The sequence below is a fragment of the Xyrauchen texanus genome, chromosome 31 (assembly GCF_025860055.1).
Source record: "Xyrauchen texanus isolate HMW12.3.18 chromosome 31, RBS_HiC_50CHRs, whole genome shotgun sequence".
Lineage (NCBI taxonomy): Eukaryota > Metazoa > Chordata > Actinopteri > Cypriniformes > Catostomidae > Xyrauchen > Xyrauchen texanus.
The window spans coordinates 24459999-24485526 of NC_068306.1; the positions used below are offsets into that span (position 1 = coordinate 24459999).

Sequence of the window (25528 nt, forward strand, 5' to 3'; positions counted from 1 at the left end):
CATGCCCGCTTTTATACCGGACAGCTTTGTGCCTAAAAGGGCAGGGCTTAAACACCATAGCCAATACTGCCGTTATTGTAGAAAAGTTTTAACTAATTTGTGTAGAAGGACACTCCCCATGGCGTCAGCTTAGTGACGCAATGTCTCGTTCCCTTCATCTCAGGGAACCGAGGTTACATCCATAACCGAGATGTTTTCTCACAAAAAACTGCATTCTGGTGTCCATGCAAGTCACTAAAATAGTTTTGCCTTGTAAGATAAAGTCTGGTTTACTAGATTTGGTTAGGTTCCTTCTACTTTAAACATTTAAGTTAAAATAACATGGTTTATAATTTTAATTTAAGAAAACTAATTTCAAACATGTAGAACCACTGACCATTATTGACTAAAGTTCAGCCAAATAGTTATTTTTTAAGTTCAAGTGTGCCTGGCCTGTAAGGACATGCCTAAAAATGTGATTAATTTCTAAGGCCTTTGATCCATCTATTATGCACAAACATAATAATGATCTACTGCATATAACGTTCAAGATGTCATATAACCTGAGATAACAAGCTTCTTGACAATACACAACCAAAAACAACTGAAATAAATTGGCACGTCACAGAATATCCTAATAGTAACCGGATTAATTAAAAACTGAATGTCACAGTAAATCGTAAAGTTGATGATGTGCAGAAACATTTTTATTACAGTGATTAATCCATCAGTCACAGACGTCATATCATAGGGTGACCATACGTCCTCTTTTTAATTTACATTTTACTACATTACAGCTTAAAAGATAGCCAGGCTTTATACTATTTGCATCATGAAAATCATGGCCTAATGGTCCACTAGTTTTTCAACAATAGAAAATTATAGTTATTCATTAAAAATTACTAATTCTCTTAACATGCTGTATCTATTAACAGGTTTATTATTTATACATTGGTTTATTGAAGTTATTTTTCAAAAACTAGAACTGATGGTGTGGGGTTAAACATTTAAAAGTTTTACTCCTAAATAAATTAATTGTAAAACAAATCAAGACAACTTATAAGAGATAGAGACACTAGTCATATTAGTAAACTTATAAAAGCTGTTTTATTCTGCATGGAGAGGGTCCCCTTATGGGGGCTGCCATGTTAGAATCACACACCAAGCTGGATACAACTTGTTTAATCTCCTTAACCAACTTGTTTTTGGATAGATTAACTCATGGGTTAAATTAATAATAGCTAACTGTAAATAGTGAATTTAATGTCATAAAAGTTAATAAATGTTTAATAAAGATTAATAAAATAACACCACATGCACAGTATATACTGCTTCAGACTGTTTATTGGCAAACCAAATAACAATCCTCTATAGATGCACACTGTAAAGATGTACAGTAATGAGGAAGGTAAAAGCAGAATTTCAGTTATGGTATACATTGCTTATGTTGCAATTCATCTTGAGTGAAAAAAACATCATACAGTAAAAATGCACTATGCCTCTATCTGCCTCTGAAATATTAACATCTTTACATAAATATAATACAGAACAAAAATACAACAGACAAATCTAGTGACCCCTCTCTGCCCAGGCACTCTCCTGTAAACTCCAGTGATGCTCAAATTAGTGCACCCAAATAGCACATTTGATGTTTGCATTAAATTATAATTGAAAGCTTACAGTGACAATCAGAGGTCACTTTCTTTTAATTTAGCTCTGCTGCAGTAAATGTACTATGTAGCATAACCCTTCTTGATAATCTGTTTTTAATCATCAAAATCATGAACTGAAATCTCATATTTATGCCATCCAGTTAAACCTTCTCTGCAGACTGTCAACAGACAAACTTGTTGTTTGACTCTTACTAACAAAAAGCAACTAAAAAAAGACATTAAATGACATTGTAAGATCTTATATAAAAAAAGCTAAATACTTTGGTCTATTTTTACTGCTTTTCTTTCTTAAGGTTTATAATGTCCATTTTCACACAACTGATGAATGTCTTGTGAAATGCTCATAAGGTGAACTGAAAAATCTAGCTTGTCATTACAGTATCAAACAAAAGGCTTCCTGTGTCACAGTAAATACGTTTGACACACAACTGTTCCTGAAGTATTTACAAAGAATGAAAATCTGTTCTATGGCGAGACTTCTAAAAGAGATCTGAAATCCCCAGTGAAACATCTCTGATGTTCTCAATGTGGTCACCCTCATGGTGATCCTCAACTTCTTTTGGGAACCACTCTGGATCATTCAGTAGTTCAGTGCATGCAGTATAAGTAAAGGACACTGAAAAGAACTTTGTAGGGCACTGAAGAGAGGTCCACCTCTGTACATTTATGTTACAAATCAATGTTAATTCATGTTGGCATTTTTGGCACTCTTATATTCAGATTCTTGCACACTCATGTTAGGTCCTGTGGAGCAAAAGGAAGAGCACAAGTTTATGATGGCAAGAATCTGACATTAAACAAAGAGAAAACTATTTAGTTTTCATGCTGTTCATGCTGTACCCTTTCTGTCCATGATCCTCCTCTATCCAGGCCACAATCTTCCCCTCCCAGCCCGGGACCACTGCATCATCCTGGAACACCTGAGAGATGCCATTGGTTTCTATTACTCACTTCAGTCATAAAATCCACCATTCAAACAATGCCAATATTTTAATTTGTTTTACATTTAGAAAACCTAAATATAGAGAAAAGAATAGAGAAAATGTATTGTAATTGATTATGTGGCAGTTCCAATTTCTAAGAACAATATAGAGTTACTAAGCGTTCCCACATTTATTGACCAATGATTTTCAATGACTTTTTCAGCAGTTTGTGATTTATGGAAACCAAATTTTTTAAATAATTATGATTCAGACTGATTTGCTTAATCATTCAGACTGATTTGTGAACCTTTTTGACCAATTAACAGAAAATAACCTTCTTAAAATAAGTTTTATCCAAGAATAATACTCAGGTGATTAAATATTTTAGAGCAGAGCATAACAAGACAAATACAGGTGAAACTCGAAAAATTAGAATATCGTGCAAAAGTTCATTAATTTCAGTAATTCAACTTAAAAGGTGAAACTAATATATTATATAGACTCATTACAAGCAAAGTAAGATATTTCAAGCCTTTATTTGATATAATTTTGATGATTATGGCTTACAGCTTATGAAAACCCCAAATTCAGAATCTCAGAAAATTAGAATATTACATGAAATCAATAAAAAAAAAGGATTTTAAATACAGAAATGTCGGCCCTTTGAAAAGTATAATCATGCATATGTACTCAGTACTTGGTTTTGGCCCCTTTTGCATTAATTACTGCCTCAATGCGGCGTGGCATGGATGCTATCAGCCTGTGGCACTGCTGAGGTGTTATGGAAGACCAAGATGCTTCAATAGCGGCCTTCAGTTCTTCTGCATTGTTTGGTCTCATGTCTCTCATCTTTCTCTTGGCAATGCCCCATAGATTCTCTATGGAGTTCAGGTCAGGCGAGTTTGCTGGCCAATCAAGCACAGTAATACCATGGTCATTGAACCAGGTTTTGGTACTTTTGGCAGTGTGGGCAGGTGCCAAGTCCTGCTTGAAAATGAAGTCAGCATCTCCATAAAGCTTGTCTGCTGAAGGAAGCATGAAGTGCTCTAAAATGTCCCGGTAGACGGCTGCGTTGACTCTGGACTTAATAAAGCACAGTGGACCAACACCAGCCGATGACATGGCTCCCCAAACCAACACAGACTGTGGAAACTTCAGACTGGACTTCAAGCATCTTGGATTGTGTGCCTCTCCATTCTTCCTCCAGACTCTGGGACCTTGGTTTCCAAATGAGATGCAAAATTTGCTCTCATCAGAAAAGAGGACTTTGGACCACTGAGCAACAGACCAGTTCTTTTTTTCTTTAGCCCAGGTAAGACGTTTGACATTGAAGCCCATGTCCAGGACTCGTCTGTGTGTGATGGCTCTTGATGCAGTAACTCCAGCCTCAGTCAACTCCTTGTGAAGCTCCCCCACACATTTGAATGGCCTTTTCCTGACAATCCTCTCCAGGCTACGGTCATCCCTGCTGCTTGTGCACCTTTTTCTTCCACACTTTTCCCTTCCACTTAACTTTCTATTAATGTGCTTTGATACAGCACTTTGAGAACATCCAACTTCTTTTGCAATTACCTTTTGAGGCTTTCCCTCCTTGTGGAGGGTGTCAATGATGGTTTTCTGCACAACTGTCAGGTCAGCAGTCTTGCCCATGATTGTGAATTCAACTGAACCAGACTGAGAGACCATTTAAAGGCTCAGGAACCCTTTGCAGGTGTTTAGCTGATTAGAGTGTGACACTTTGAGCCTACAATACTGAACCTTTTCACAATATTCTAATTTTCTGAGATTCTGAATTTCATAAGCTGTAAGCCATAATCATCAAAATTATATCAAATAAAGGCTTGAAATATCTTACTTTGCTTGTAATGAGTCTATATAATATATTAGTTTCACCCTTTAAGTTGAATTACTGAAATTAATGAACTTTTGCACGATATTCTAATTTTTCGAGTTTCACCTGTATATTTAAAATGGAAATTTCCATGACTTTTAAGATTTTATTAATTTGAATGACCTTTTTCAGGCCTGAAAAACACAATTTAAAAATTCCCTGATATTTCCAGGTTTTTCATGACTGTGGACACCCAAATGTTTCTAACATGTGCATACCTCTTCTTTCACAGTGCCAAACTCTGGATCCAATGCTTTGAAATGGTATCTATAATTGCCTTCTCGATCTATGGCTGCCTTGAAGTCTTGTAGGGTGATCTCCCCCAGCCTGACAACACATGTTAAATATATGACAACAATGCAAAATAGATGGAATTCAGAATGGTACATTAAAATGACTTCAGGTGCTGTGACGAGGCAGTCGAGGAATGTGGATCTAGTACACAGCTTTATTAACAAAGAAAAATCAAACAAACTTGGAATGTAAAGGAAAATGAAAACACAGGGAACCAAGCACAGATCATGAAACTAAACATGCAAGAACTGACACAGGAAACAGGGAAACCAAGGGCTTAAATACACAAGGGAACAAACAAGGGAACGAGGAACACCTGGGGAAACAATCAGGCAATGAGAAATAATCAGGGAGAACCAATCAAGGAATAAAACTTCAAAAGAACTACAAAACTAACAGGGAACAGGAACTAAACAAGAATTTCAACATAAAAGTACAAAAACAAAAGACAACAGGGAATATGACAGGTGCATTCACGTCAAGTCAGAATTACAGTTGAGAAGAGCAGGGTGTGGCCTGGCCGTGAGGGTGCACGGCTGGTGCCATGTCAACTTAGAGATAATGGGGAGCCGGAGATGCCAGATTGGGCGCAAGAGAGACACTGTGTGTGTTTGTGTGAGCATCTATGTGTATTATGTTCATTTAAATTTACATTGACTGTTCTGCCGGTTCCTGCCTCCTCCTTGCCCATCCTTACCCGCAACAGTATTTAAGAGATTCCAAGTTGTAAACTCAGAATTCTATGAAAGCATTGTAAAATCCAAGAGAATCACAAGGGAAGTAAAGAAAACCAATATGGCAATGGCATCAAAATTAAAGGTAGTTAATCATAGTTATTTTCAATATGCCATTTTATTATGCCATACAGTTGAAGTCAGAAATGTACATACACCTCAGCCAAATTCCCAATTGTCCCAATCAGTGAATGTGACTCATGCAAAACAGCGAGATTTGCCCGTCCCAGAGGAGCATTTTTCTTCAGAAAGTCAGAACATCAGCATTTCTGTTGCTCCAATATCACTCCATCATGAGCATAGGCTAACATATAAAAAGAACTTTGGAATTTGTCAAATAGGCCTATAATAAAGACAGCCTGATTCCAAATACAAAAAATTACAGATGTTGAGAATGAACGCAAGTGCAGGAGGTAGCCTACAGTAATAATTAGCTACAACAAGCAAATATTCATTGTGGAAATATAAAGACCTGTGGCCCAAAAAATGACAAACCTTTCCTTATGGGAAAACAAAAAAGGTGGGTTATAGTAAGTCTTTCTCCTGTTTTAGATTAGTAAACTATAGGCCACGCAAAATTTCGAAAATTCATATAGGCTAATAATATATCGTGCTTGCAAATTCATTATGGATAATGACATAGATTTCTATAATTGTATCCAACTCTATCTGCTGATTTGGATTAAAACATCCCATAAATACTTACCAATATAAATTGTTCAAACATTTAAAAACATTTTTTTATAAAATTGGTGTCGTGTGAATCTTAACTAAAAGATATTTACAGAGGGTTAAAGTAAATTTATTAGAAGTAAAATAGTAATTAAAATAAAGTTGTACAGAAAATTCATGATAAATGTAAAGAAAAAAATAAGAATTATAATATATTATAAAGAATAATGCTTTCATATTGCTGACGTGTTACACTTTTCTCCATATTTTCTGCTTTTTCATTTATTAAAACTTTTTATAAAAAAATGAAAAGAAGAAAAAACATTGAAAGTGCTTGAGTAGAGTGATAACAGGGTACAAATGTTGCTATGGTGGTGCAGACACAGAGAAGGTTTCTTTCCAAGTGAATTGGGGTGCAAGAGAGGAGTGGAATATCTCATCTGGCAGTCACACTATCTGGCTGCAATGCTACATTTCTACCAGAACTTCGTCAGAGGCTAAAGATCATCACAAAGGCTATTAATTGGCCATCAGTGAACATGTTGCACTGAACGTTGTAAGATTTTAATGACATAAACCGGTGAGATTTGATACACTCCGTTATAAAAAAAAACCTGTTCTAGCAGGAAAATATGTCAAAGAATTCAAAATCTGCAGACATTAAAAGACACTTACAGGCTCAGGCTGACACTCCTGAGTGGGCCGCGGACCGAGGAGTTGATTTGTTCGGAGAGTTGCAGGAATTGTGGCGAGAGATGTTGAGCATATCGGCAATGCTGACGAAGGTCGTCATCACTTGGAGGATCTTGCTGTGATATGTTGATCGATCACAGCCATAGAGGCAAAATTTACTGATGTGGTCACAAGAGTAGGGGATGTCGAGAAACTGAACGATTATCTGGTGTCATCGGAGAGGGAATTATCTGCTAATCTGCTAGCAACCAAGGTGAATTTGGAGCGTTTCTGGGAGATGTTGTGGTGCTCACGTTGCGGCCGAATGGACCGGCTCACTGAACATTTGCTTGACTGTTTGAAGATTCTGTGCGCTCTTTTTGTGGCGAGTAACACACCTTCGATACGGCTTTGCGGATGAATCTACATGCTCTTTCTCACAAAATGTATAGTAAAACACCGGACTTGAACAATCCGATGGCAAAGTTGCTGTGGGGGTTCATGTAGGCAAACATGGATAGACTGTTTGAGTTTGGAGGGATGTTCAGTGTTTGATTGTTTCACTAATGTTGGAATGTGGTCTTTATAATCCTGTTTTTGAGACACAATCTATTTTTTTCTTATGTCAAAATGTCAAATGTTATCTTGAAGGGATGTTGCAAGCTGCTGGCACCACTAATGATATAATATTGTGAGGAGACTTTAATTTTTTGATGGACTCAGTCCTTGATCATAGTGAAGCAAAAGTATACAACCCCCCTAGAGCAACATTGACGCTTCACAGGGTGTGTAATAATCTTGGTCTTATAGATATTTGGAGGCTTTTGAACCCATCTTGTAGAGACTATAAAGAAAATCATATAGTTTGCGCTTCACCCTTGCAACATTCTGAATTTCAACAAATGCTAAGGTTGAAAACAATGTATATATGGAGACCAACTGGTCCTCCATATACTCTGTAGGCATGGTTTGGGAGGCACTTTAGGCAGTTCTTAGGGGCCGGATTATACAATATGCCTTATTCACCAAAAGATCCAAAGCACAAGAACTCAAGAAATTGGAAGGGAGTATTAAAAGTGCAGAGGCAGAGCTGAAGTGCCAAATGTCATCAAATGGCCTCAGAGAATTGACCTGATTGAAATACAGATATAATACTATTTTGTCACGGAAGGTGGAGTTTTGGCTATTCAGGGCAAGACAGTCATACTTTGAGTCAGGGAACAAAGCAATAAAACTTCTGGCTAGATATATAAAACAGAGAGAGTCTTTTTCTACCATTCCCTCAGCAAAATCTGCTAGTGGTGAAATATTTACCTCGACCACTGATATTAATAAGGCTTTTAAAGAATTCTGTCTTGATCTTTATAGTTCCACATCCTCGTCTGCTGATGAAGATATTATAAACTTTGTGAAACCATTCAAACTTCCTAAACTGTCAGCTGAGCAAAAACATTTTCTTGATTCTAAGATAACCTTGGAAGGGCTCGGTGAGGTAATTAAGGCCTTGCCAACAGGCAAGGCTCTGTGGCCAGATGGCTTTGCCGCTGAATTTTTTAGATCTTATGCTACAGAACTGTTTCCACTCATGCTGGAAGTTTATACGGAATCATTAAATAATTGAAAGCTTCCGCCAACCATGACACAAGCCCGGATCAGTCTGTTCCTTAAAAAAGGACAAAGATCCAAGCAAATATAAGAGTTATCATCCAATTTCTCTGAACCAGCTAGATGTAAACATTTTGTCAAAAATGACATCTCTTTTACATATATATTAGGAGGGTTTATTATATACTTCTGATAACATTAGGCATTTCATCAATATCATGTGGTCGTGGCAAATGATTAGACTCCGGTCACTGCCATCTCACTTGATGCTGAAAAGGCATTTTATACGATAGTATGGGATTTTATTTTTCAATTTTGGAAATGTATGGATTAGGGAATACTATTATTGGATGGATTATGTTATAGACATCTGGTAGCGGCGGTACAAACATATGGATTAATTTCAGATTATTTTACTCTGGATAGGGGCACCTGGCAGGGTTGCCCTCTTTACCCATTATTGTTCTGTCTTGCCCTGGAACCATTAGCAGCCGCAATAAGAAAGGAGGATGATTTTCCAAGGGTGAAGGTGTGAGGTGTGTGGCGCATAAGCTTTTGCTTTACACAGATTATATTTTATTATTCGTCTCCAACCCTTCTAGATCTATGCCTTGCCTCCACAGAATTATTAATTACTATTCTAAATTCTCAGGATACAGGGTTAATTGGTCTAAATCCAAAGTTTTGGTGCTGACAGCATACTGCCCGGTAATGGCTTTTCAGCTGGGCGCATTTTAGTGGCCAAAACAGAGCATTAATATGTGGGTATTTTATTCCCAGCAAATTTGTGAGAATTATTTAGAGTTAATTTTGACCCATTAATAAAAAGTTTTTCGAGTGATGTGGGCAGGTGGGCTTATCTATGACTGGGAAGGTTAATGTTATTAAAATGAACTGTATTCCAAAATTCAACTACCTGCAACAATCTCTCCATATAGATGTTCCCCTCTCTTATTTAAAGCAATTTGATAGCATAGCGAAGTCCTTCATTTGGAATGGTAAACGTCCCAGATTACACTTCAGTAAATTACATAGGCCGATTGATAAAGGTGGGCTAAGCTTAGCTAAAATTTGGTATATAAAATTTGGCTCATTGGTTGCTTCCAATTGAGAGAGCTCCTCCCTGGTTTTGTATTGAACAGGAGTTCTTGCCCCTATCTCACCATTGCAAAGCCTTTCTATCAAATTAACCGGAGAAGTTAAGTTACACCCCATTTTCTCGCATTTGCATGAGGTATGGACAAAAGTGTCCATAATGTTTAATTCAGACATTTATTTAATGGCTGAACCCAAAATTAAATATTAATAAGTCCCCTTTCTGTTGGACAGAGTGGATTACATTCTCAGTGGGTCGGAAGTTTACATACTATTTGTTAGTATTTGGTGTCATTGCCTTTAAAATGTTTAACTTGGGTTAAACATTTTGGGTAGCCTTCCACAAGCTTCTCACAATAAGTTGTTGAAATTTTGGCCCATTCCTCCAGACAGAACTGGTGTCAGGTTTGTTGGCCTCCTTGCGCACACATGCTTTTTCAGTTCTGCCTACAAATTTCTATCAGACTGGTCTTTGTGATGGCCACTCCAATACCTTGAATTAAGCCTTAAGCCATTTTTCCACAATTTTGGAGGTATGCTTGGGGTCATTGTCCATTTAGAAGACCCATATGTGACAAGGTTTAACTTCATGGCTGATGTCTTGAGATGTTGCTACAATATATCCACATGATTATCCTGCTTCATGAAGCCATCTATTTTGTGAAGTGCACCAGTCCCTCCTGCAGCAAAGGACCCCCACAACATGATGCTGCCACCCCCATGCTTCACAGTTGGGATGGTGTTCTTCTGCTAGCAAGCCTCACCCTTTTCCCTCCCAACAGCAGAAGAACACCATCCCAATTGCCTCTGGTCAGATGAAACAATTTTGTAATAATGATCATCAGACCAGAGGAAATTTCAAGTGTCAACATGTGCACTTGCAAACTTTTATATGGTGGTTTTGGAGCAGTGGTTTCTTCCTTGCTGAGCAGCCTTTCAGGTTATGTCTATATAGGACTTGTTTTTCTGTGAATATAGATATTTGTACTTGTTTCCTCTAGCCTCTTCACAAGGTCATTTGCTGTTGTTCTGGGCTTGATTTGCACTTTTTGGCCCAAACTATGTTCATCTCTAGGAGACAGAATGCATCTCCTTCCTGAACAGTATGATGGCTGCACGGTCCCATGGTGTTTATACTTGTGTACTATTGTTTGTACAGATGAACGTGGTACCTTCAGACATATGGAAATTGCTCCCAAGGATGAAGCAAAGTTGTGGAGGTCCACAATTATAATTTTCTGAGGGCTTGGCTGATTTTTTTAATTTTCCCATGATGTCAAGCAAAGAGGCAATGAGTTTGAAGTTAGGCCTTAAAATACATCCACAGGTACACCTCCAAATGTCTTCAATTAACCTATCAGAAGTTAATTGGCTAATTGCCTAAAGGCGTGACATCCTTTTATGGAATTTTCCAAGCTGTTTAAAGGCACAGTTAACTTAGTGAATGCAAACTTCAGACCCACTGGAATTGTGGTATAGTCAATTCAAAGTTAAACAATCTAAGCCAAAACTATAGTTTGCTAATATGAAATCTTTGGAGTGGTTAAACAAATGAGTTTTAATGACTTCAATCTATGTGTATCTACATACACTTCTGACTTCAATTGTAGATACTTGGAGAACTTTCTTTGTTGTTAACCATTTTGCAACAACGTATTGAGGTGAATTAATGCAGTGATAAATATTTTTTTTTGTTAACAACAACAATGTCATTTTGACGTAATGTGTTGCCATTGAAACGAATAACTTCTGCGATCCCAGGACATGAACAGCTCAGAGCAGAATCACAGAGTTGCCATCTCAAAATTATAGAAATTCCTACACAATGTGAAAGCAGCATTACTACCCAACCTGTTGTTTACACAATTAACATGTAAAAAACAGTGAGCGATTTTGGCTCACTTCTTGGGAAGGTTGATCATGAATGGCGTGAGTGAGCGGTCAGTAAAGTACAAGACTTTGGTGCAGGCTGAAGAGTTTAGTGCAGGACTGCTGTGAGAATGAGCCATTTCTGTAACAAAACAGAGGAACTCAATAAACTTCACTTCTATATTGTTTTATATATCTATATTTTTTTAATTATCACAAAAAAAAGTACTTGAATATTAGGTTGTATCTTTGGGGTCATTTTTAAGCTTTAAAGTGAGTCACTATCAACTGCCATTGTATTAAAAATGCCACAGAAGAAATTCATAGAGGTTTGGAACAACATGAGGATGAATACATTTTGACACAACTTTCATATTTGGGTGAACTATCCCTTTAAACTGCTGTTATCAGTTGCTATAATGTTTGTACAACAACCTTGTACAGTGTTGGAGACTCCTGTTATACAGTTTGAAAAGAGTGCTTACTTGAAGTAGAAGGCCAGGAGTCTGAATGAGTGGCTTTGTGCCCTGGTGATTTGCCTCTAGTCTACAAAAAAAATACAATTTGAATCAATGTAGATCAAGTTCAAATCATACAGCAAACCTACTACGTGTGTTAAAGAATGAACATTCCCCATACCCTGTGCTCCTTTTTGTGGTGTGTTGTTTCCAGGTCATAAAGTCGATCCATCAGACTGGCCACACCTTGCTCTAAGGTGTCCAGAGTGTGATGCTGAGGGTTGTGACCTCCAAAGCTGTTTCTCAGACTACGCAGAGCATCTCTTACTAACTGCAGCTCCTCAGCCTACCAGAGACGCAATAATGTAATTCTCATTAAACATCTTAAAAGATACATTTATGATCCATAAGCCTGGGCTTCTGTAACAGAAACATTTTTTATTTACCCCATGGTGTGTTTTGGATGTTGTAACTGGTGGATGTGAGAAACTGCTATTTTGTGAGCCAGGATGCTGAAACAGAGGACAAATTGAGTTTATAATCGAAACTTTAAAGACAAGTGCAAATGGTAGGGCTACAAAAACTAAACAAGTAAAAACAAACATCATGTGATGTTACCTCCTCTGTCTCATGGTTTGTTAGCTCTTTGACAATAGTCTCCTTGTGCTCTAGCTCCCTCTGTATGCAAGCCTGAACACAGCACTGAAGAACACAGAGAATAATATACAACAGGTGCTCCAATTGTTCAAATTGTTTTAGATACATAATGAGGATGGATTAATTATGCCGACACTGGGCATAGCAAATATATGTATGATATTATTTTGACTCTTATGAGCGGCTCAAGGTATCCATGGAACTCGTCCACTGATTTAGGGAGCAAATAACTTCTTTTCTACATTTCCAAGGCCAGGATGCATTTCTCCTTTGCAGCTGGTATGACAGTTGAGTCAGCTCGCTCGTTTGATGTTATACCTGCTGGCTGCTGCTCTCGGTCAGCTTGCAAAGTGACTCATCAAGTTTCAGCTGTTGTTGTTGTAGAAGGCGATCCTTCGGACACAGCTCTTTCTGTATAACACATAGATCATGCTGACTTAGAACATGCATTAATGAATATAATTAGGACAGTGTTTACGACTCGTCCAGCACAACACAATAACACTGACTCAATGGTGTGAGTTGGGGGCAGAACTATCTGTTTGTTTGACCAATGGAAGACAGGGGTCATATTTATTTTTATAATTCCATTTGGTGGTGCTAGTTGTGCAGAAATTACACACTTCAGCTAAAACTGCATTAACACAGTTATTCAATTTGACATTGTAACGTGATTCTTCAAAACACATCTGGAGCTGACTGGAACAGGAGTAAAGCGTTTATGCAGATGATATCATCACCATTAGGAATATAGAATATAATCTCTTTTTACTGCTACATAATATTTTCTCAAACACACAATATCGCCATTGAAGGATAGCTCATGAATCACTCTTCGGAGATCAAACCAGCAACCTTCCAGCCCTGAGCTTTATCCATAACTCCACTAATGACAGAATACTTATATAAGACTAATATAAGACTTGCCTTATATTCACTGAGAAGTCTGTTCCTCTCCTCCAGCTTCCTCTGTAACTCGACCTAAGAACATATAAACAGGTTATCGATGACTAACAGTCACAGGCGATGCATAATGAAAGTGAATAAAATATGCAAGACAAATAAATTGTATCTCAAGTTTCATGCACTCACATTCTGTCCCACCAGCTCGTCTTTGGTCATGTTGGAGCACAGGAGTTCTTGTTTGAGCTGCAGAACTGAGGATTCCTGTACAGCCATTCGCTGCTGAAGTACATCCTGATGATACAGGACATATAATTATTCTAAACTCACATGTCTAACTTTCTCAGCTATATATCAGCCCAAGACATACAATATAAGTGGACCTTTATTGAATCCTTCATAATGTAAGAGTCTTTTTTTCATTTGCACGAGTATGGAGACACTCACTTTGACTCCTTGCAGGTTACGTGCCTCCTGTTTGAACCTCAACAACTCCCTCTGCAAGAAAATGTAATATAAATTAATAAGTAAAACAATAATCCAAACACAACTCATCATAGACTGGTTGACAAAACTGATTAAAAGGGCTTGACAGTATCAGCACATCAATAGTTATCCACATTATTTATTCTGGCAAACAAACAGGATCTACCAAAAAATATTAAGGAGACTATGTTTTAGGATGCTGGGTAAAATATAGTAGCTAAACATTTTGTCAAAGTTACTACCGAAATTGTCCTGTGACAGATTTTTTTCTCAAATATACTGTTTCAATGTGGACTTTGTAGTTAATACAATTTTCACACTTACTTTTCACTGAAACCAAGGACCTTTGAAGCCATTTTTCTTAAATTTTTCTTAATAATAATAATAATAATAATAATAATGAGATCAACCCTCCTATAGTATTTGGTCATTTTTTACCTAAATAAATTTTCCTCATTTAATTAAAATGATTTCCTTTATCTGAGCAGTACAAGACTTGGTGACTTTTCCTAATTTGCCATCTGAACATACACACACACACACACACACACACACACACACACACACACACACACACACACACACACACACACACACACACACACACACACACACACACACACAAAAAGAATCCGATAATTCGATAAGTCTAAGTGGTCATATAAATACCTTTTGGTATTGACTGTCCATTGAAAATGAATGGGAAAGACCAAAAACGGAGAATTTATTTTTTTATCTGTCAAATGCAATCAATAAATCAGCCACAATGCTTAGAAGAAAAAAAAGAAGGAAAAAAAAAAACCACTATATGGTGAGACTAAAACATCCTCAGTGCAAAACATACACACCCACTCACACACACACACAAATTAACTGGTGAGAGCACAAGAGAGCTATTTTTACATCTGTCAAAAAAAAAATCCATCACAATACTAAACACACACTCAGAAATGAAGGGGTGAGAGGATAACACTCACAATGCAGAACACACACACACACACACACACACACACACACACACACACACACACACACACTGACATTGGTCTACCTATCATTATGAGGACATTCCATAGACATAATTATTTTTATACTGTACAAACTATAGATTCTATCCCCTAAACCTAACACAACCCCTAAACCTTACCCTCACAAAAAATATTTAATATTATTTAATAATATAATATGTTTTTAAAGATATTTAAATTAAGGGGACACTAGAAATGTCCTCATAAACCACAGTTATAGCATAATACCCTTGTAATTACCAGTTTGTAACCTAGAAAATAGTCCTCGTAAACCACATAAACATGCACACACACACACACACACACACACACACAACCAGGGAATTAATAAGTGGAGCTCTACAGCCATCTTTTGGTCATTGTTGGCATTACAAGTCATCTGTTGTTTTCCAGCTGATGAGAGCAATCTGGCACACTCATACACACACGTTTGCAAAATAAATTTTACTGTAGAAACTTTTGCTAGATATTTTCTCTGATACTTCTGTTTATACTCTAATTGAATTTTCTGAATGTTAATTTTCTTGACATTACTATGCATTTACTTTAAATTATTAAATGTTCATGTTTTAAATCAATTATTGGTAGAAAAATGCTTATTCTGTGTCTTCTCTTTGTAACACCATAGTCAGGTTTTAAAATGCTAAACTTTGACAAATAATAGTTTCATAATGTCTAAATATATATCCAAATACATATCTTGTGATAAAATTAGGTTACAACAAGCCATCAGACTACACAGCAGGTGACTACACCCATCTACTGGCTGTTCCTGGCAGACATGGTTTTCAAGTATACAGCAAACCTACTACGTGTGTTAAAGAATGAACACACACACACACACACAAAAAGAAATATATAATTATATTGTTCTTACTTCAGGGAAGAAGAAATTAAATAATAATAATCATAACAAAAGGGTTACACATCAGACCCATATGGTCAAAAATGACCTTGAATACCAAAGGCAGGTGTCATTTTTCAATACCATAGGAGGGTTAAAACATGTACATCATATAAGGTTGTATTCAAGTCATAAATTAAGAAGTTTGAAGAATAAAATGAGCATAATATCATTGAACCCTATACAACATTATGTAGTAGCATTATGTAGAATCGAACTGAAACAATATTCAAACATACAATCACAATTCTGAAAAAGTTGTTACAGTATGGAAAATGCTAATTAAAAACAAAAAGTAGTGATTTGTAAATTCTTTGCACCCTGTGCTATATTATTAAATCACTTAATTTAATTAACTTTAATATATATTAAAGCACTATAACAACACATTAGTTGGTGTTTTACCCTGTGAATAAAATGTTCTTTTTTTTAATATGCACTGATTTTAAATCAGATGTTGCAACACACTCCAAAAAAGTTGATACAGTCGAGTGTTTTTCACTGTGTAGCAACCCCATTTCTTCTAATAATACTTATTAGGCATTTGGGCCTTAACTCGCTACAGTTAAGTTTGTTAACTGTAGCGAGTGGAATTTTCCCATATTTATCCATTATTCAGGTCTTCAGCTGCACAAATGTATGTGGTTTTCACTGCCATATTGTACAATTCATAATGTGCCACACATTCTCATATGGAGACAGGACTACACGCAGGCCAATCTTGCACCTGCACTCTCTGCTTATGCAGCAATGCACTTGTAATCAGGGCACTATGTAGTTTGGAGTATTAGCCTTTTCCATACTGTTCCATTTGAATTTGTACTGTACATTAAAGCAGTCCAGATATAGAAAGATATTGCATATGAGTATGTCACACTCAAATGCTATCATAATTAACTGTACAAAACTTACTGAAGCTGTAAATGAAGACCCACCTTCAAATCTTGACTCTCCTCCATGCTCTGGTCCAGACGACTTCGGATTACAATCTGTAGCACAACAACAGAAGATGTTCACCGCTTTAAACTAAATCCACCTTAACAACAGCACACACATAAAACCGAGCAATCAGAGGGTCAGGTCTGGACAAAAGACTTAAAGAAAAGTACAAAAATCGTGGAAGAGAGAAAGAGACACTGCACGAGGGAAGAGTGTTTCAGGAGAGAGGGATGAAAACGGATACCTGTGTCTCTCTCACAAACAAAGCAAAGTTCACCACGAGAGAAACCAGATCTGCCCTGACAGAGCTAAGTGAAAGAGAGTGAAAGAGCAGGAGTGACATATTATCAAGAGGGAGGGAAACATTCAAAGTCATTTAGCAGGATATGGAAGAGAAGGGGTCATAATGGGGTAAAACAGTGTCAGGAAAAGGGAAAGAGTGAGAAAAATAAAGAAACACACCAATTGCTGCTCAGCATTTTCCACTCCCTCACCCAGACTTAGTGACACCTCCTGTTCATCCTCAGGTAATGAACCATTGAGAAGGAGAGCCTATGAAGCACCCAAAACACACCTGTTACCAGCTGCTACTTGTGGAGTCTACAGATCTAAGCTAATCTAGTGCACATAAACTATGTCCCATGCTATGTACACCATTGTTTTTTTTTTTTTTGCTTGGATAATGTCTATAAATTATCAAATTAGTTTGTGTCAAGGAGGAGGACATGGCCGGGCCGTGAGGGTGCACGGCTGACACGGAATCAGATGATCAGCGGGAGAGCGAAATAAAGGGGAGCTGGTGACGACAGTTCGGGAGAGAGAGAGATGCACACGGCCGCACTGCATGTGCATTAATCATGTTTGTTTTATGTCGATTTAAGTTGAGTTTTGACATTAAACTTTATGTTGACTGTTCAGCTGGTTCCCGCCTCCTCCTTGCCCGTCCTTTAACGGTTACAGTGGTGCCGTAGGAGGGATGCCATGGCCGGCTGCCTGGGGATGGAGGGGTCGCTGCTGGCTGGCGAGAACCAGGGGAACAGCTGCCGTCCGCCGAGAATGGGAGGAGCGATTCCGTCCGCCAGCGGTCGGAGGGCTAGCAGCCTTCCACCGGGGAAGAAGCAAGCTGTCGTCCGCCAGAGAGGAGGCGCGGTTGAGGGTGACCGGGTGACCACGTGTCCAGGGACCAAATTTTTCTCTCTCTCTCGCCCCTCTCTCTCTGTGTGTCTCCCTCTCACCCTTTCCCTCTCCCCACGACTCCTCTTGTCTCTCCCCCAGGTTTCGAAGAGGCAGGGTGGACCACCGGCTGACAGAACAGCAGGAAGGGCAGAGTCTCCCCTCCAGAGATGGGTGGGGGAGTAGGTCAGTCCAGTGGCGCCCAGGCCTGAATCGGGCGGGGGAGGAGTGTGACGAGGAGGAGGGCGTGGCCGGGCCGTGAGGGTGCACGGCCGGCGCTGAATCAGATGATCAGCCGGAGAGCAAGATAAAGGAGAGCCGGAGACACCAGTTCAGGAGAGAGAGACGTACACAGCCGCGTTGCATGTGTGTTCATCATGTTTGTTTTATGTTGATTTAAGTTGAGTTTTGGCATTAAACTTTATGTCGACTGTTCAGCCGGTTCCTGCCTCCTCCTTGCCTGTCCTTTAATTGTTACATAGTGATGCACCAATTCAGATGATTGCCTGATAAAAACAATTTCTTGTGCTATAGGACATGCCGATGATCAGGGCTGATTTTTTTCCTGTCAATCAAAGGGACCATTATAACGTGTTGGACAATTATCCTAGAACTCAAGCTGTGTGTGAAATAAAATGTCTTGTGTGGAATTACTTTAAATTGGGTGACAATGATAGCAGAGTTGTAATTTGTAAGCTTTGCAAAACTAGAATTTCACAAGGTGGAACTACCTTTAAAACTTTTTAACTAATCTGATTACTCACTTTAAAGGGATAGTTCACCCAAAAATGAAAATTATTTCATCATTTGCTCATCCTCATGCCATCCCAGATGTGTATTACTTTCTTCTGTAGAATAAGGATTTTTAGAAAAATATTTCAGCTCTGTAGGTCCATACAATTCAAGTAAATGTGTCAAGAACTTTCAAGCTCCAAAAAGCACATAAAGGCAGCATAAAAGTAATCCATATGACTCCAGTAGTTAAATCCATGTCTTCAGAAATTATATGATAGTTTTGGATGAGAAACAGATCAATATTGAAGTCCTTTTATACTATAAATATCTACCTTTGACCAGCCCCAACCAGTAAGTGGCGATATGCACGAAGAATGTGGAAGATGGAGATTTGTAGTAAAAAGGACTAAAATATTGATATGTTTCTCATCATGTTGCTTCTGAAGACACAGATTTAACCACTGGATTCCTGATTACTTTGATGCTGCTTTTATGTGCTTTTTAGAGCTTCAAATTTCTGGCCACCATTCACTTGCATTGTGAGGATCTACAGAGCTGACATATTCTTCAAAAATTTTAGTTTTTGTTCTGCAGAAGACAGAAAGTCATACATATCTGTAATGGGCTAAGGGTAAGTAAATTATGAGAGCATTTTCAATTTTGGGTGAACTAAATATGCTTCATACAGCAAGGAATACAACAAGCTTGCTAAACCCAAACGGAAGCTGCTACAGCTAAAAAGGGACAAGCTTCATCATTCAGAATTCAGTTAACTTGAGTTAAGTATGTGCATTTTGTTTCAGTGTTTTGTTTATAACAGAGACATTTCAAGTTGATCTCTTAGAACTGCTTTCCCCCCTACTGTTATAATCCGGCCTCCAGGATCTAGTTTTCATAACACTTAAAAGTGATATAAACTAGATTTGTAAATAATATGATGTAAGCTACTCTCACCTGTAGGCTGGACACCATTTTCCGTGCATCCTGCATCTCCCTCTCCAGCTGCTCTTGGTGCTCATATAGTTTGTCCTCCCACCTGCAGCCCCCTAGACTCTCATGTCCTGAGATGATTGCTTGGTCGCATAGGTCCGATTTCACTGCATCCTCTAATGATAAAGAGAGATCATGGTTGCTGTACTAATACATGAACAAGACCTCCAATGTCCAAATCCTGGATCAATACCTGACTTATTGGTTTTCTCTCCAGACAGACTGTCTAGAAGCCCTTCCTTCACCTCTGACAGGCTGATGGAGTCTTTAGGAGTGTGAGTGGGGCTTGGCGAACTGAGGCTGTTGAAACAGAAACATAGTTACTGATGTACACCTTTAGACTTATGTAATTACTAATCAGTGGCAAATTCTCAGGGTCAGCAAAGACTTCTCTGCTGGCCTAACATGTCTAATAAATACATATTTTTTCATTCTTTCATTCTCATTCACCGTTCACTTTCCACCCCTAATTCATCTAAAAACGAATAGCAAACAATGAATAGTTCAGCCAATCAAAATTGCCTAGCATGTCTAAAAAGGCGAAGTGTGACGGCTGGTTCGCAAATCGCATGCCCGAATCCGAGCTTGTGAGTCTGAGCTCCACCCCGTTAAACCTTCAGAATTTTTACAGAATCCTTCAACAGTTCAAGTGAATAGGTATCTAAAGTAAGATTGTCAGATTTATCAGCCAATCAGATTGATTTATTTGTTCTTGGTGGGTGTGGTCTTTAGGATACGTCCCAGTCAAGGCCTTCTAGCTGGCCTTGAGTGACGCAATCATGCTTTAAGTGATGTATGTAATTTGAAAGCGAAGAGCGCGAGATCTAGCTTCTAGATAACTTCTGCTATCGCCATTGAGAAAGAGATCCCTATGGATTTAAAAACCCATAGAATTTTCCCTTTTAGGATGTCTATATACCTTGCGTTTAAGACACTTTTCGGTATTAACAGACCATTTCCTTTTGCATAATATTTATCTACCTCCTAAACACCGTTTCCAAGAAATCCTAGTTCACGGAAAGTAAAAAAAAAACATAGATACCAATCACTTCCAGTCACAGACAATCTCAATCATCAATACAGCCAATCACACCCAGTCAACATCCAGCCATCCAATCTGCGTCAAGTCAGCATAGGGACACCAATCACAGCCAATTACTATCCAAACATCCAGTCACCTCGCAATCGCATCCACTCAACATCTAGACACCACTGCGTCAGCGTGTGTGTGCATGCGTACGTATGCACGTACGTGGGTTGGGTGGATGGCATAAACACGTGGGTTTCCATTGGTTACAGGCTCCTAGTAACCAGGAAAGGGGATGTAGCATCTCCTGCAGTATATAGCAAATAGGGCAAATGTGAGGAGATGACAGATGTTGTGTGGGTAAATATGGGACGGAAGACGGGCAAATGAAGGTGAAGGTGATGATTCACCGGCAAGTGATACTGACCCAGATGAGTGTGGGTTAATTGACTCTAATATGCTGTTTATTAGACATGATTTGTGATGTCTCTCACGGGCAACAGTGGATACCAGTATAATAACATTTACTAAGGGTTATATTACATGGTTGCAGTATAAATCTGTTTTAAAAAGCTGTTTGATTTTATTTTGACTGCCCTTGTTTAGTTGATGTTCAGCATCAGTCGCGGCCTCGTCTTTATGTGGTGTGCGTGCCTGAGTGTTACTAATGCATACCAAACACTTTAAGGAATGGTTCTCATTTACTAAGCCTCATGTTGTTCCAAACACATATGACTTTCTTTCCTTAAAAGTGGTAAGTTCTGACACCTGTGAAAACAAAATGGCTTTTAGCATCACAGATGTCAAACACAGCACAGTGTCTTTAGGTGCATTCCCAAACCACATACTCCTGCGCTATTCTATGCCATTTTGTAGTGTAAATAATGCGAGTAGTGGGTTAACACTGAAAATGCAGCAAAAAGAAGTGTATTTTAAGTACCCGGATGATGCATTTTTTCAGAGTGTGGAATGTTGGACACTTCACGCACTCAGCGCACGCGGCTTGCCGTAGATCGTAGAAGCGCCAGAGTTACCTGGATGCGTTGCTGGTCTGACAAAACATTTGTAAATAATGATGTAGTAGTTAGCAAAACTTCAGTGAATACAGCACCTTACAAATGTGAGTTGAATACTTTACCCCCAAGCTGTGTGAATGTGTGTACATTGTTTATGATACAAGAGTTGAACTAAGCTTGGCTAACATGCTAAAGCTAGTGGCAACACATCACGTGCGCTTGAAACTTCACTTCCGTGAGCTGTTAAATGGCAAATGCTTCCGTGTAGTAAAAACAAGTTAAGTGTTCTATTTGGGATGATACTTCACTTTGAAAATGTATTCACTACATGACTGAGTGCAAAGTATATTATAGTGTGCCGTTTGGGACACAGCTTTTATGTGCCAAGTTTGAGAGATTTGAGAGCTAATGTAGAGGTCTGCATTAATGTTTGACTCAATTAGATTTCTTGAAGCACGGGATTACATTTCCGAAATTAAAAACTGTAGCGTTCGGTAACTCTGGTGAATTTTGGGCAGGAGCAGGTGGTCTGACAATAGACATTTATAGATTTATTTATATATATATGTATATATACTGTGTAAATATATATACACAGTATCTCACAAAAGTGAGTACACCCCTCACATTTTTGTAAATATTTGATTATATCTTTTCATGTCAAAACACTGAAGAAATGACACTTTGCTACAATGTAAAGTAGTGAGTGTACAGCTTGTATAACAGTGTAAATTTGCTGTCCCCTCAAAATAACTCATCACACAGCCATTAATGTCTAAACTGCTGGCAACAAAAGTGAGAACACCCCTAAGTGAAAATGTCCAAAATGGGCCCAAAGTGTCAATATTTTGTGTGGCCACCATTATTTTCCAGCACTGTTTTAACCCTCTTGGGCATGGAGTTCACCAGAGCTTATATATAGGTGAAACTCGAAAAATTAGAATATCGTGCAAAAGTTCATTAATTTCAGTAATTCAATTTAAAAGGTGAAACTAATATATTATATAGACTCATTACAAGCAAAGTAAGATATTTCAAGCCTTTATTTGATATAATTTTGATGATTTTGGCTTACAGCTTATGAAAACCCCAAATTCAGAATCTTATGCCCCTCGATCCAGCGGTGATCACCCGCCTGTCGGAGGAACTCTCGGCGCAGGCGAACCAGCTCTCCGCGCAACAGCTCCAGCTCGGGCGCCTCGCTTCAGCCATCGAGGAGATAATGCGCACCGTGCAGGCAGCACTCCAACCAGCGCCGGCTTCCCGCGACCGCACCCGCGGCTCCTCAAGCTAGCCAAGCGTCAGCCGGCGATTCACTTCCCCAAGCAGCTGCCAGCCCACGACTCGCCTTCCCGGAAAAATTCGACGGTACACCCTCGAAGTGCAGAGGCTTCGTAATGCAGTGCTCTATTTTTCTCGCGCAACAACCGACGATATACCCGACTGATCAGAGCAAGATTCTCTTCGTCAGCTCCGTTTTGACGGGCCGCGCTCTCGACTGGGCGACCGCGGTTTGGCACAATCAGGGCTTCACACAATTTTCCTTTGACTCGTTCATGCAGAACCTGATCGAGGTCTTTGATCACCCTGAATGTGGCAAGAGCGCTGGTGAGCAACTCCTGGCTCTCCGCCAGGGAAATCGCACAGCGGTGGATTACGCTCTCACCTTCCGCACCCTTGCAACGCAAACCGGCTGGCTTGAGTGCACCCTAAAACTCCTCTTCCGTCAGGGGCTGAGCGCGGATCTGCAGTCTGTGCTGGCGTGTCGCGATGAGGGGACCACTTTGGAGCAGTTCATCTCGTTGGCTATCCGTGTCGACAACCTCATCCGCTCCCGACGACCAGCTAGGTGGCTCCCGCAGCCCGCTCCGGCACCCCAGCGCCAAGCGGCTCCGGAACCCATGCAGTTAGACCGCGCCCACCTCACTCCGGAGGAGAAAGAACTGCCCGACGCGTCCGCCTGAGCGACAACAACCAGGGGTGAGTTTGTTCCTTTCTTCCACCCTAACCAGTTCCAGCCTGAAAGTTCCCATTTCACTCTGCTACCGATCATATAGCTTAAATGTCCACACTATGATCGATTCTGGTGCGGCTGGTAATTTCAAAAAAAACTTTTGTAAGCAACATGGTATTCCCCTGACTGTGTGTGAACCTCCCTTGGCAGTGGCGGCCCTAGACGGACGGCCCCTGGGTACCGGTCAAGTGTGCAACACCATTACCGACATCCGCCTGCAGGTAGGAGTGCTGCACACCGAGACCATCAGTCTGCACCTCGTCACCTCCCCTCACCACCCGGTAATCCTCGGCCTCCCCTGGCTCCGTCTTCACGACCCACGAAACTCCTGGCGGCACAGTCAAATCACACAATGGGGCACTGACTGCTCGGCGAGGTGTCTGAAAACAGTCCACCCCTTAACCGTGGGAACCACCAACGTCCAGAAGGCTCCTGATGACTCTGCTCAGATACCCCCCATGTACGCTGACCTGAGTGAGGCCTTCAGCAAGGCCAAGGCCTCCCTACTTCCGCCCCACCGACCTAGCGATTGTGCCATCGAACTCAAGCCGGGAGCCACACCACCCCTAGGCCGAGTCTTTCCCCTGTCAGAACCCGAGTCCTTAGCCATGAAGTCTTACATCGAGGAGGAGCTGGCCAAGGGGTTCATCCGGCCCTCCACGTCCCCGGCAGCTGCCGGATTCTTCTTCGTGGGCAAGAAGGACGGCTCCCTTCGCCTGTGCATCGACTACCGCGGCCTCAATGACGTCACCATAAAATTCAGATAACCCCTGCCACTCGTGCCTGCTGCTCTGGAGCAATTAAGGAGCGCAAAGATTTACACCAAGCTGGACCTGCGCTCCGCCTATAACCTGGTGCGTATTCGGGAGGGAGACGAGTGGAAGACCGCCTTTTCCACCACCTGCGGCCATTATGAATATCTGGTGATGCCATTTGGTTTGTCTAACAGTCCCTCGGTGTTCCAGTCCTTCGTCAATGATGTGTTCAGAGACCTGCTCAACCGTTATCTAATCATTTACATCGACGACATTCTGATCTACTCTGACTCCCTTGAGGAACACATCACACATGTCCGAACCGTCCTCAAACGCCTGATCCAGCACCAGTTGTACGCCAAGGCCGAGAAGTGTGAGTTTCACCTGAAGTCGGTAGCCTTCCTGGGGTACGTCATCAGCCCAGACGGAGTGTCCATGGATGACCGCAAGGTACGAGCCATCCTGGAATGGCCTCAGCCCGCCACGGTGAAGGAGCTCCAACGCTTCCTGGGTTTCGCGAATTTCTACCGCCAGTTCATCTGCAACTTCAGCACAGTTGCTTCCCCTCTTACCGCCATGCTGAAGAAAGGTGGAAACCAACTCCACTGGCCAGCTGAAGCCCTCCAGGCCTTAGCCCAACTCAAAGCAGGCTTCACCACTGCGCCCATCCTGCACCACCCCAATCCAGACCTCCCTTCATGGTAGAGGTGGACGCCTCGAACACTGGAATTGGAGCCATCCTCTCCCAGCGCCAAGGAAACCCACCTAAGCTGTTTCCCTGTGTCTACTACTCCCGCAAACTCACTCCCGCCGAGCAAAATTATGATGTCGGTAACCGGGAGCTTCTGGCCATAAAAGCAGCCCTGGAGGAATGGCGTCACTGGCTGGAGGGGGCCAGGCAACCATTCCAGGTCTTGACGGACCACCGAAATCTTGAGTACCTCCGCTCCGCCAAGAGGCTCAACCCCAGACAGACCCGATGGGCCCTGTTCTTCACCCGCTTTGACTTCAACATCTCCTACCTCCCGGGTTCCAA

General features: G+C 40.2%; 1 protein-coding gene across 2 annotated transcripts in view; it reads right to left on the reverse strand.

Annotated features, from left to right (window-relative positions):
- Positions 1-1313: 1313 nt before the first annotated feature.
- Positions 1314-25528, reverse strand: part of LOC127625211 (dixin-A-like) — a 34176-nt gene continuing 9961 nt past the window's right edge. The window contains exons 2-17 of one of the 2 annotated variants that reach the window (XM_052100352.1): positions 19874-19980; positions 19645-19796; positions 17245-17334; positions 16779-16832; positions 13873-13923; positions 13615-13719; positions 13450-13503; positions 12841-12933; positions 12484-12567; positions 12312-12377; positions 12047-12211; positions 11893-11953; positions 11441-11549; positions 4685-4793; positions 2493-2572; positions 1314-2396 (exon numbers count right to left, since the gene is read on the reverse strand). In XM_052100352.1, the coding sequence (XP_051956312.1) occupies positions 2390-2396; positions 2493-2572; positions 4685-4793; positions 11441-11549; positions 11893-11953; positions 12047-12211; positions 12312-12377; positions 12484-12567; positions 12841-12933; positions 13450-13503; positions 13615-13719; positions 13873-13923; positions 16779-16832; positions 17245-17334; positions 19645-19796; positions 19874-19980 (1387 nt within the window). In that variant the 3' untranslated portion in view covers positions 1314-2389. The remainder of the gene's footprint in view (positions 2397-2492; positions 2573-4684; positions 4794-11440; positions 11550-11892; positions 11954-12046; positions 12212-12311; positions 12378-12483; positions 12568-12840; positions 12934-13449; positions 13504-13614; positions 13720-13872; positions 13924-16778; positions 16833-17244; positions 17335-19644; positions 19797-19873; positions 19981-25528) is intronic. The other variant, XM_052100353.1, reaches the window with a different exon arrangement.